General features: G+C 43.0%; 1 protein-coding gene across 1 annotated transcript in view; it reads right to left on the bottom strand.

The window, feature by feature from the left end:
* Positions 1–12637, bottom strand: part of DNAH11 (dynein axonemal heavy chain 11) — a 291551-nt gene that overhangs the window by 100120 nt on the left and 178794 nt on the right. Inside the window, exons 56-57 of the mRNA XM_073333745.2 lie at positions 8864–9097; positions 6883–7029 (exon numbers count right to left, since the gene is read on the bottom strand). Of these exons, the coding sequence (XP_073189846.2) occupies positions 6883–7029; positions 8864–9097 (381 nt within the window). The remainder of the gene's footprint in view (positions 1–6882; positions 7030–8863; positions 9098–12637) is intronic.

The following is a 12637-nucleotide window of genomic DNA, read 5'->3' on the forward strand; positions in this document are numbered from 1 at the left end:
ATATTCCAAGTTACCCGTGATATCAGAATTCCCCTGCTCTCCAGCAGCACACCAGATCTCCTCACTCTCTTAGCTCCCGCACCAGCTGCTGCAGCAGTGGAGATCCTGCCTCCACTGCTCAGTCTCTAAGGGCAGGTCTACACTATAGCCGGGATCGACGCTCCGAGATCGATCCACCGGCAGTTGATTTAGCGGGTCTAGTAAAGTTGACCCCTGTACTCTACCCCCCAACTAGAAGAGTAACGTAAGACAATGGGAGATTTTCTCCCGCTGACCCCCCACAGTGTAGACCCCGGGGTAACTCGATGTAAGGTACATCGACTCCAGCTACGTTATTCGTGTACCTGGAGTTGTGTAGCATAGGTCGACTTACCGTGGTAGTGTAGACATAGCCTAACCCTCTGCAGTGGCTACTTCTCCTCTGAACAGGGAGTGGGTGAATCATTTTCCAGTGTCTCCCTGTGCTCCTAATGCTGCTCTTTCCTGGCTCAGTAGGGGAGCAAGCTGCTTGGCTCCTTGTAGTGACTGAACCTTATGGTGGAGGAACAAGTTGCCCAGTCTCTGCTTATCTTCCTGCTGTTGCTGCTACCTGCAGGGGGAAGGTGTTTACCACAGCCCCCACTCTTCCCATCCCCAGCCTTCACCAGCTGGGCAGTGCCTACAGGCTTCTCTCCCAGAAGTCTCTGTGTATCTGGGCAGCACAGCTTTTCTCTCTCTAACTGTCAGGTTGTCCGATTTTATGTCTTGACTACTATATAGGTGAGACTTCTCTTGTTCTGACACTTACTGATGGTCTCCGCTGCCATTCACATACCCAGGGATTCTAAGGAGACCCCATGAGTAACCTGACAGAGTGCAATGGACTCCCCTAGTATTTGCACTGGTTTAATTTCAGGTGGGAATTTAAACAGATATGGTTAAATCAATGCAGTTTCCTTATGGGCACTCTTATTTTTGTTTAAGATAGACTTCAGCCAAACTATTAAGAACAGGCTTAAGCTAAACCAAATTAAGCCATCTTAAAACTGAAATAAGAGCATCCACACATCCTTGTGCAATGGTTTCACTATATCAGTTTAAAAACCGATCTGGGTTATATCAGTACAAATTTCTCATGTAGACAAGACCTCAGTAGAGAATTTCTGTATGGGGAAAAATTAGTGGGTGCTCTGCATCCACTGGCAGCCAAGCTCCCCTCCCCGTGCCCCCCAGCCCATCTCTCCTCCTCCTCCGCCTCCTCCCCTGAGCACACCGCATCCCTGCTCCTCCACCTACCTCACAGCGCTTGCCACTGCCAAACAGCTGTTTGGCGGCATAGCAAGCTCCGGGAAGGAGGGGGAGGAGCAGGAACGTGGCATGCTCATGGGAGGAGGCGGGGCCGGGGCAGGGATTTGGGGAAGGAGTTGAAATGGGGGCGGAGCAGGGAGGGGGCAGAGTTGGGGCAGGTATTTTGGGGAAGGGGGTGGAATTGGGGGCACGGCAGGAGGCACAGGGGGGTCGAGCACCCACAGGCACGAGCAGAAGTTGGTGCCTATGCTTACAATTACATATTTGGGAAATTATTGTACTTATTTTGTAAGGATATGCTGCCTGGGGCTGAAGTCAGTTGTATGTAGTTTGGTCTTTATCCTTGTACCTCACAACTCATGTGAAATAGCTTCTCATGCACACATTTCCTGTTAGGTCTTGCTTGAATAAAGTCTAATTATGGAGAAAGCAAAATATTACAGTGATTGGGATATTAATATTTGGATAGCCACTACAGTGCATTGGTAGTAAAAAGTCTCCATAAGAACTTTTACTATGAATAGGTAATGTCCTAACTACAGTAGTTGTTTGTACAATAATCTGGGCTGGCAGCCGTGTGTGTGTGTGTATTTATAATACATCTAGGAAACCAAAGAAAACAATAAACTAAGAATAAACTCAGATTAAGTGACACATTGCTAAACCAGGAAACTCAAAACGAAGCTTAACAGTCCCTCCTGCCTTTCCCCACCTCCAAAACAACTTGAGTTCAGGATTGAGTTGGTGGGAGTTATAGGTTGAATTTCCCAGCATACGTCAGTTTGCATCACAGACATAGCATACTTTAAAATTAAGTACTAGTTTTCAGATCTTCCTTGGTTCACACTTTCTCTCTATGTGCTGCAAGCCGGCCAGCCTAAGCTACTGCTATACTATACATGGGAAAAAATACAAATTCTGTTTTAGACAAGCTGCAATTATATGTGAAGGTACAAGTCAGCAGATCAGCCCAACAGCTGTGGTGAGACAAGTTGGGTGAGGGAATATCTTTTATTGGACCAGCTTCTGTTCATTAGAGAGACAAGCTTTGGAGGTGCACAGAGCTCTTCAATAAATTGGTCCAATAAAAGATATTACCCCACCCACTTTGTCTCTCTAATATCCTGGGACCAACATGACTACAACAACGTTGCATACAACATATGTAACACCATTTCAAAATGGTAAGAACATGTACCAACTGAACTCGCCTGCATCATAAACAGTACCATGCAGTGGTTCAAATATGATGTAGTCCTTTCCATTAAACAGAATAGACAATTAAAATATCACACAAGCTGATGCTTTAGTTTTATTTCCATTTTCTGATTTCCCTAATTTTCTCTTCCTTGTTCTTGTTTATTGTGCTATTACTCTTTGCTTCTTGGTGGCTGGAGGAAGTTAAGAAGCTATATTGATTTTTAAGAAAAAAAAGTAATGGAATGGGAGACAGAAGGGTGATTTCAATCAGTCCACTCCTCCAAGTGGAGATCAGTATTAAAAACCTATCCCCAACATTTTAGTAGTCCAGTTCAGGGCGGAAGTTCCTACAGGTAAGAGCTCCTGAGCAATATCTGAATTGCTGGGGAAGCTGGAAATCAAATGTACAATCACATGTAAAAATTAGTTGGACTAGTGAACATGATGATCCAAGTGCAGCACACACACCAAAAGCATTGTTTTAGTCGGAGGGGGCAGTCAGAGTGGTTCCAGCCTCACTCCCCATGCTTACGCCATGTAATTCTAGCATCCACAATACCTATACTCCACTGTACTAGTGTGACAGTGTGGTTTTCTGCTTTGAAGGGGGCAGGTTCCTTATTCGAAAGCAAGACATATCACAATGCATTTACAGCTGTACAGCTACTCTGGGTGATGTCAACCTACCACATCGAAGAGTGACTGCAGCTGCCCACAGAGCAACTGCCATTGTTTACAAGCTCAAAAGAAGTGATACCTATACGCAGACTCTCTTGACTCCTGTACAAGCTCCAGCTTACACCACGGGTCTGGTCCCATCCAGACCCGTCCTTCCTCTCTGGATGATTCTGACGTGATCTGACCACCCCATCCCTCCCCTCTCCCCTATAGGCAGGGCATCTCTAAAGGCGTCTAGTAAAGGCATCTAGTAAATGCTTTAAAACTTGCAAAATCCCTACACCATTAGCTTCCTCTGATGTTCTGTAGTAGGAGCACCTTGGAACCTCCATGTTCACATGTTTTGTACAAAATATACCTTCTGAGGTATCATTTTAAAAGTCTTGATCTGTTGAACATAAATATCCCAGGTTTCAGAGTAGCAGCCGTGTTAGTCTGTATTCGCAAAAAGCAAAGGAGGACTTGTGGCACCTTGGAGACTAATCAATTTATTGGAGCATGAGCTTTCGTGAGCTGCAGCTCACTTCATCGGATGTCCCATTGGATTGTATGTACAGCCATTGTATGAGCAGTGTTGTTACTGGAATATGCTGTCAGGCTGGGAACACCCAAAACCAACCTTTCAGTTACAACAAAGGAGTAGCCATCAGAAGCCATACAGTGTTAATAGCTCATCAACACCTATAAAGAAAAGAATCAACCATCCCAGAGACTCCTTAGAGAAATCACGTACGAAATAGAGACTGCTTGACCAATGGGAAGTGCCTGATCCCATCAAAACAGCAAGGATCTTTCCAGCAAGCTGGAAGAAAATAAAAAAATAAAAAAAGAAATGACATCATCTCTTCGTCTCTCTTCGCCCCTCCCCATGTCAACAGCTGGAAGCTCCTCTGGAAGACAAAGGCTTTGAACTGGGGAAGTTTGGTCCCAGGCTAGAAAGAGAGTCCAGTCTGTGTATAGAGGAACTGTAACCTGGTTGTATCATCTGTCAGGGTGAGAAAAGCTGTTTGATTCAACTCTTGCTTAGACTAAAAGTTTAGGATTAAGGTAACTATCTCTGACCTTTATGCCTACCATTTAAAATCCTTAAAATCTATCTTTCTGTAGTTAATAAACTCATTTTGATGTTTTATCCTTACCAGTGGAGTTGTCTAAAGTGCTTGGGAAATCTGCTCAGGTTACAAAGGCTAGTGCGTGTCCACTTTTCCACAAAGAAGTGGCAAACTAGGCAATGAACTTGCACTGGCAAGGGTTCTGACCCAGTGCAAGATGGTACAGTTCTGGGGTGCAAGGGTGGGGAGCTGGAAGGAATTGGCTGGAGCATCCGTATTGATAGTTCATGAGTGGCTGGGAGATCATGTATCACAGGTATGTCCCTGCCTGTGGATGTCTGTGTAAGTTCAGTGCTTATTAGATGTTTGTAGCTTGACATCAGCATCAAAATGTGAGGGATACCTCAGGTTGGTGGGTTTAGAGAGGCTCAGCAGTTCCACAGGCCAGGCTGCACACTGGGGACCCTGTCACACTTCCCTACTCTAAAGGTTTTAAACTAAAGTAATTAAAATAAGTGTGATTAATTGCCAACATTCCATGGTTTGAAAAATATTTATAAACTGCTTGAATTCTCATTTGCTGATCACATTTTATAAAAAGTTTCAGGTGCAAATTAGTCTTTATAGACCATCTGCAGCTTTTTAAAATATCTTGGGATTAGTGTCACACACACACACAGATAACTTCATCCCAATTAAAATGTTTTAGCAGAGCAATAAGACAAGTAAAGGGAATGTTGCAATTGTTATAGGCAGGAGGCTTTGCCTCGAGCCTGAAAAAATGGCCTGGGATATCTAATTGTGTTGTACCTAATTGCTTAATGAAGTAATTTGAATTGTGACAAGGACATTCCTCAATCCTAAATCTATCGGAAACATGCAGAACAGATGCAATAAAAAGTCCACTGAAAGGTGATTGAAAAAAATGGGGAGCTTTTCCTGAGCAATCCAATCTGCGCAAGTTTAATGGTGCTACTTTGATTTTAACATGTACGGCAAATCTTTTAAATTCTTGTATAAAATGGGATTTGCCAAGGTTAACGTCCATAATTAGCATAAAGTGGAGAGATATAAGTAGAAACTGGAGCAGACCCTTATTGTATCAGTGGCAAAACAAAAAAACACCGTCTCTAACGAAAGCAGAATGAGGCTCAAAAAGTTGCATTAAAACAATAAAGCACCCCAAATAGTAACCCTTGTAGCAAGTCAACAGCTATGGGATGAAGGATAGCCACAAGGAAAGGTGAAAGTTTTGACAGCCCTACAGACAGCATAGTATGACCGTGACTGTTCTCAACTCAGTTTACAAAATTTGTTGTGACTTGAGTTACCTGTCCCTACACCAAAACAGTTTAATTGCTATTCTGAAACATTAGGAAAGTCGTCTCTCTGATGTCGGTAATGGAGACAACACACAAGTTTTCACAGCAAACTGCCAAGCTTGCAGAAGTCCATTAGGCCACAGGGACTTCAACAGATCAATAGCTATGATAACAAAGGTATAGTCACTGTATTTTTAGTGCAAAAATAGGATGCTTCATTTCGTGGTTTAAACTTTTCGGTTCAGGATAAAACCCTGAATCTGAGTCTAGTTTCTTTGTCTTTTTAATAATAAAATTGATAGATAATTCCATATGCTGAGTAGAGCAGAGAAAAAGGATGAAGATTCGAAACTGCTTACACATAGGGCAACCCTATTTCCCAAAAGGAAAACAGGACACTGCATGGGACTAGCCTGAGCACCCCCCCGACCCTGATGCATGGGGCAGGCATGAGCTGCTTGCCCAACACCTCCCCCTTCCCATCTGGGGCTGGCCCAAGCTGCTTGCTGGAGCACCCCGGCCACGCGAGGCTGGCATCACTGCTTGCCCAAGCTCCCCTCCCCACTCAAGCCTGGTGTCACTGCTCATTCAAGCCCTGCCTGCCCTGTGCCCCACCTCCACCCCTGCACAAGGCTGGGGCTGGTGTCACTGCTTGCTCGAGCTCTGCCTGCTCCCTATCCAAGCTCTGCATGGGGCTGGCATTGCTGCTCACACTTTTTGACAAAGGTGGGTATTTCTCCCATTTGCTCTTGCAAATTTGATCAGTTGGCAAGAGCAAACAGGAAAAATGCCCCACTTTTCCCAAAAAAGTCGGGATGGCTGGGACAGGGCTTATAAAAAAGACTGTCCTGGCCAAAACAGGACATGTGGTCACCCTACTTATACATTCCATGGAAGGATTTTAGGATTCAAAATTTGGAAATAAATGTAAGGCAATGGAATGGACTTTGATATCAATTGAGTTGTTCAATTTAATTACAACCACAAAGCCTTTAGAAACCTAAAGTTCTCAGAGAAGACTCTGTGACCATTACTGTATTACAGATAGGCCCGATTCTGAAGATCCACATCCATTATATGCTTGAATGAGCTCAGTATTTATTGTTCTTTCATATCATTAAAAGCTAAAAGGTTGAGAAAATGCATAATGTAAAGAAAGTTCAAATGATAATCATGGTCTGAAATGCTGTTACAAGTATATACTTATACTTGTAACAGCATTTCAGACCATTTTTTAGACTTCATGCTCCCTAGAGAGGAAGTTTTTCAAAACTGTTCACCTACAAAGGTTTATTTTGTGTTAAATATAGCTCAACAACCCTAAATGGTGGAATTAGACTGACCTTTCGCTCCTCTGCATCAGCAGTGGCTCTTTCCTGGCTCACTTTCTCGGTCTGAAGCCCTATCTTAGTAATCAAAGCTTCAGCATCTTGATTTCTCAGTTGTAGTTCTGCCTCTTGAGAGGCTAGTTTGGATTTCAGGTCTTCTACCTGCAGTGCAACAGAGAAGAAATTTTTTGGAGTAGCCATTAATCAGGCACAGTTCTGGAACAAGTACACTTCCTGAAGGGGGATGTATAACACTTGGATATAACTTGTACTTTAGCTTTGTTTTCAGTTCCATTTCAAAGCAAAATAGTATCCATCCCTTATTTTTCATCTTCACTTGTTATGATTTGTTTCCATACTACAGCCCCATTTCTGTAGCTCAGGGGAGAAGTTTGTTGCTTTCTAAATGAACTAACAAAATTATACAAAACAATCAAACCACAACCGCCAAAACCTCAGCCCCTCCTCTGATGGGCACAAACCGTGATCTGTCCAGTTTATGAGAGACCAAGGTTGTTCTTGAAACCAGATGTCTAAGCAGCTCAACAAGGTGCTGCAAGCCCTGACGTAGATGCAACTGTATAAACACCAGCAACAGGACATGTTGCAAAATGCTCATTAATCGCTCTGAAAAGCCTTTCATAGATAATTTTAATGGAGATTTGCCGAAGGGTTTACATAATAAATAAATAAATAAATAAATAAATCAGGTTTTGTTTAACAAAGGCTACCTGTCTGTTGAAAGAGCAATTTATTGCCTGACATACTAGTCGCCCACATCAAAATATTCAACAACAGTATTTTTCCATGCATAATGGAAGTGCTTAAAATATATATTCTTCTTATTCTTCTTTGGTTTTTCTTACTCATTCAAGCACTTTATCTGCTTGTTGGTCATGATATGATTCTGTATCAAATCAGAAGAGATAAACTATAACCTGATACAGACAGGTGCCAAGTCAGTAGTAGTGGCTTTAAACCTCAAAGCCAGCAGAAGATCTGAGAGCTGTTCTGTTTGTTTGCTGGAAAACGTTAAGATGAAATGCTGAAGCCTCCCCCCCCCCCCAAAAAAAAATTATTACACAACCTCTCCCCACCTTTGCCTCTGTTAGAACCCTGGGAATCTTCCCACTTAACCCTCTTGAGGCATTGTTTCATGAGCACCATGTGATATCCTAAAGCTGACTGTTAATACAGTAATAAAAAGCTTTTATGTTGGCTGTTTACTTTTTTCACATCCCTCAGCTTGAACAATAGGAATAGTTTCCCCCCTGGTTCTCATGCACTAGCACAAAGTTGCAATGCTATGCAAACACCACAACTGAATGTTCTTTCTAGATCTATAAACACAGGGACTTCTTAGTTTTAGCAAACAAATTGCCAGCCATGAGCATGTGTCTGAGGCTGAAAAGGGAAAAGAGGATCCAAAGAGCTTTTCCCCTCCTGGTATCCCTGTGCAGAGACGAGTCACAGTTTGGTGGGGAGCACAGGCACTGTTTACAGCTAACTAGCTTAGCCTCCTAAAAAGAGACAGGAAGAAATGATGGCATGGCTTCACCCCTCTAACCCTCCCTTTCCCATCAGCCAGCCAGCTGTCACAGACAGGAGCACGTCTGTACCTTCTCCTACGGTGGCCCTGCTGCTACTGCACTCTGAGACTCCCAAAATTTCTTCTGGGGCCCTCCTCACCCCTCTAGGGCAGGCTCTGACTTTGAGCCACAATCTAGCTCAAATGTTAAGATAGTAACCCATTTCCTTGACAGTCATCTACACGTACTTGGGAGTTTGAAAGGCACCACATAAAATAAAATCCAGCTTCAAAGACCTAGTACAGCACTGAACTGGCAGTGCCAGAACTCAGCAGCCTACTGAAAAGGTGCAGAGATGTTTCAATATAAGATTACTAATATTGCCACGGTCAGATTGAAAAAAAAATGCATCCCTTAGAGGAGAGAGAGAGACAAGAGTATGTCTTTCCTTATATGTGATAATTTACCTGAGAAGCTGTTGTTTTTAACTTCTGAATGCCATTCACCAGATGTTCCATGCGCTTGGACATCTCCTTGTATTTCTTCTCCAGCAGGACCTTATAAAGTGAGATTTGCTCCAGGAAACTTTTTGGAGTGGTGTAATTGTACCGCCTCTCGTTCTGATAATATTTTTCACTCATCTCATTGACACTGGTGTGAGCATAGGCCATAAAAAGGCAAATGGAATCCTGAACACGTGGCTGAAAACATCGAAGGAACAAAAACAAATCTAAATGACAGGGCAAAGGAATATTTCAAAGATTAAATACAGTTATATACCTCAGAAGCAGTTACACAACTAAGGAAGGATTGCCAGCAATAGTAATTTTCAAACTCCATTTCAAAAGCATAACCCTTTCAGTGCACTAAACAAAGTATTCAAGTAATCGAACTGAGTCTCCCCAACTTTTTACAATTTAGAATAATTCTCACAGTACTCACAAGACTTTCATTGCCACAGCAGTTGAGTGCTATGCATCATTTCACCATATATTTGAGACTACACCCCTTCTCCCTGAGGCCCCGTCCCACACTGTGCCTTCTCTGTGATCCTCTGCCTTCGTGCCACCCTTTCTTCCTGAGGCCCCGCCGCTGCATACCTCTTCTCCTCCAAGACCCCATCACCCACTTGCTCCCCTTCTCCCATTGCTCGTCCTTACAGCCGGTAAAAAGTGATGAGACCATGGCCCCCTGTTCCAGCATCCCTGATTTGAGTTATTTTTAAAAAACACCAACAGAAGGCTAAAAATGTTAAGATCTATAATTAATCACCATTGTACTATTAAGTAGAGTTAATGTGCTAGGAATTTGATATTTCACTTCTGGAACTCTTGATTGAAAAATAGTGTTCAGGTCAAGTAAAAAAATGTGCATGATGGCCTTGCTCTGATTCCACTGATCCCCACAGACTCCCACATATGTCATAATCCCCAATCCAGTTCCTACTTGAAGTCAATTGAGGATACCGCCATTGACTTCAAAAGAACAGGATTGCACCCAATCTAATGCCATTTGAAATCAAAGGGAGTCTACTGACTTCAATGAGTATTGGGTTAGGCAATTAATCCATTACTTAGTGTATGTCAGGGGTTCTCAAACTTCATTGCACCGTGACCACCTTTGGGCAATAAAAATTACTACGTGACCCTGGGGGGGAGGGGAAGAGGGAGGGACTCAAGCCTGACTCAGCTCAAACCCCCAGTGCGGGGGAGGGGGGTGTCAAGGTTCCTTCCCCACTCTGAACTCTGGAGTACAGATGTGGGGACCTGCATGAAAGACCCCCTAAGCTTATTCTTACCAGCTTAGGTTAAAAACTTCCCCAAGGTATAAACTTTGCCTTGTCCTTGAACCGTATGCTGCCACCACCAAGTGTGTTAAACAAAGAACAGGGAAAGAGCCCACTTGGAGACGTCTTCCCCCAAAATATACTCCCAAGCTCTACACCCCCTTTCCTGAGGAAGGCGTGATAAAAATCCTCACCAATTTGTACAGGTGAACACAGACCCAAACCTTTGGATCTTAAGAACAATGAAAAATAAATCAGGTTCTTAAAAGAAGAATTTTAATTAAAGAAAAGGTAAAAGAATCACCTCTGTAAGATCCAGATGGTAAATACTTTACAGGGTAATCAGATTAAAAAAACAGAGAATCCCTCTAGGCAAAACCTTAAGTTACAAAAAGACACAAAAACAGGAATATATATTCCACCCACCACAGCTTATTTTACCAGCCATTAAACAAAAGGAAATCTAATGCATTTCTAGCTAGATTACTTACTAACAGAAGTACTGAGACTGCATTCCTGATCTGTTCCCGGCACAGACAGACAAACCCTTTGTTTCCCCCCCTCCAAATTTGAAAGTATCTTGTCTCCTGTCATAAATATAAAGGGAAGGGTAAACCCCTTTGAAATCCCTCCTGGCCAGGGGAAAGCTCCTCTCACCTGTAAAGGGTTAAGAAGCTAAAGGTAACCTAGCTGGCACCTGACCAAAATGACCAATGAGGAGACAAGATACTTTCAAAAGCTGGGAGGAGGGAGAGAAACAAAGGGTCTGTCTGTATATATGCTGGTCTTTGTCGGGGATAGACCAGGAATGGAGTCTTAGAACTTTTAGTAAGTAATCTAGCTAGGTATGTGTTAGATTATGATTTCTTTAAATGGCTGAGAAAAGAATTGTGCTGAATAGAATAACCACCATGTCAAGGTTCCTCCCCCACTCTGAACTCTAGGGTACAGATGTGGGGACCTGCATGAAAAACCTCCTAAGCTTATCTTTACCAGCTTAGTTCAAAACTTCCCCAAGGTACAAAATATTCCATCCGTTGTCCTTGGACTGGCCGCTACCACCACCAAACAAATACTGGTTACTGGGGAAGAGCTGTTTGGACGCGTCCTTCCCCCCAAAATACTTCCCAAAACCTTGCACCCCACTTCCTGGACAAGGTTTGGTAAAAAGCCTCACCAATTTGCCTAGGTGACTACAGACCCAGACCCTTGGATCTTAAGAACAATGAACAATCCTCCCAACACTTGCACCCCCCCTTTCCTGGGAAATGTTGGATAAAAAGCCTCACCAATTTGCATAGGTGACCACAGACCCAAACCCTTGGATCTGAGAACAATGAAAAAGCATTCAGTTTCTTACAAGAAGACTTTTAATAAAAATAGAAGAAGTAAATAGAAATAAAGAAATTCCCCCTGTAAAATCAGGATGGTAGATATCTTACAGGGTAATTAGATTCAAAAACATAGAGAACCCCTCTAGGCAAAACCTTAAGTTACAAAAAAGATACACAGACAGAAATAGTTATTCTATTCAGCACAATTCTTTTCTCAGCCATTTAAAGAAATCATAATCTAACACATACCTAGCTAGATTACTTACTAAAAGTTCTAAGACTCCATTCCTGGTCTATCCCCGACAAAGAAGACCAGCATATAGACAGACAGACCCTTTGTTTCTCTCCCTCCTCCCAGCTTTTGAAAGTATCTTGTCTCCTCATTGGTCATTTTGGTCAGGTGCCAGCTAGGTTACCTTTAGCTTCTTAACCCTTTACAGGTGAGAGGAGCTTTCCCCTGGCCAGGAGGGATTTCAAAGGGGTTTACCCTTCCCTTTATATTTATGACATCTCCTCATTGGTCATTTTGGTCAGGTGCCAGCGAGGTTATCTTAGCTTCTTAACCCTTTACAGGTGAAAGGGTTTTGCCTCTGGCCAGGAGGGATTTTATAGCACTGTATACATAAAGGTGGTTACCCTTCCCTTCATTTTTATGACAGGGGCAAAGACAAAGCCCAATGACTTCAGCCCCAGGCAGGGGGCCTGTAACCTGAGTCCTGATGCCCAGGGCTGAAGCTCTCGGGCTTTGGTCCCGGGAACGTCTAAGCTAGCCCTGGCAACCCCATTAAAATGGTGTTACGATGCACTTTGTGGTCCTGACCCACAGTTTGAGAGCCACTGATGTATGTATATTGTACTCACCAATGGAGCTTTTCTTCATAACTTCTTTCCTATAGTTTTAATTTGACAATCCTACTTTATGATCCTTTAGAATGTATAACCTCTTCCAATATACTACATGGTAATCAAAACAGGCAAAGCATATTTAAAGCTCTTGAAAGGAATAATATTTACTCACGTAGTCCCATGCCAAGCACAAAACATGGACAAAAGTGAAATTCCATCTTTATCCACTTAGCTTGAGTTAAACGGAAAGGATGGGAAGGGACAGGACAAGGAGC

The sequence above is a fragment of the Lepidochelys kempii genome, chromosome 2 (assembly GCF_965140285.1).
Source record: "Lepidochelys kempii isolate rLepKem1 chromosome 2, rLepKem1.hap1, whole genome shotgun sequence".
NCBI lineage: Eukaryota > Metazoa > Chordata > Testudines > Cheloniidae > Lepidochelys > Lepidochelys kempii.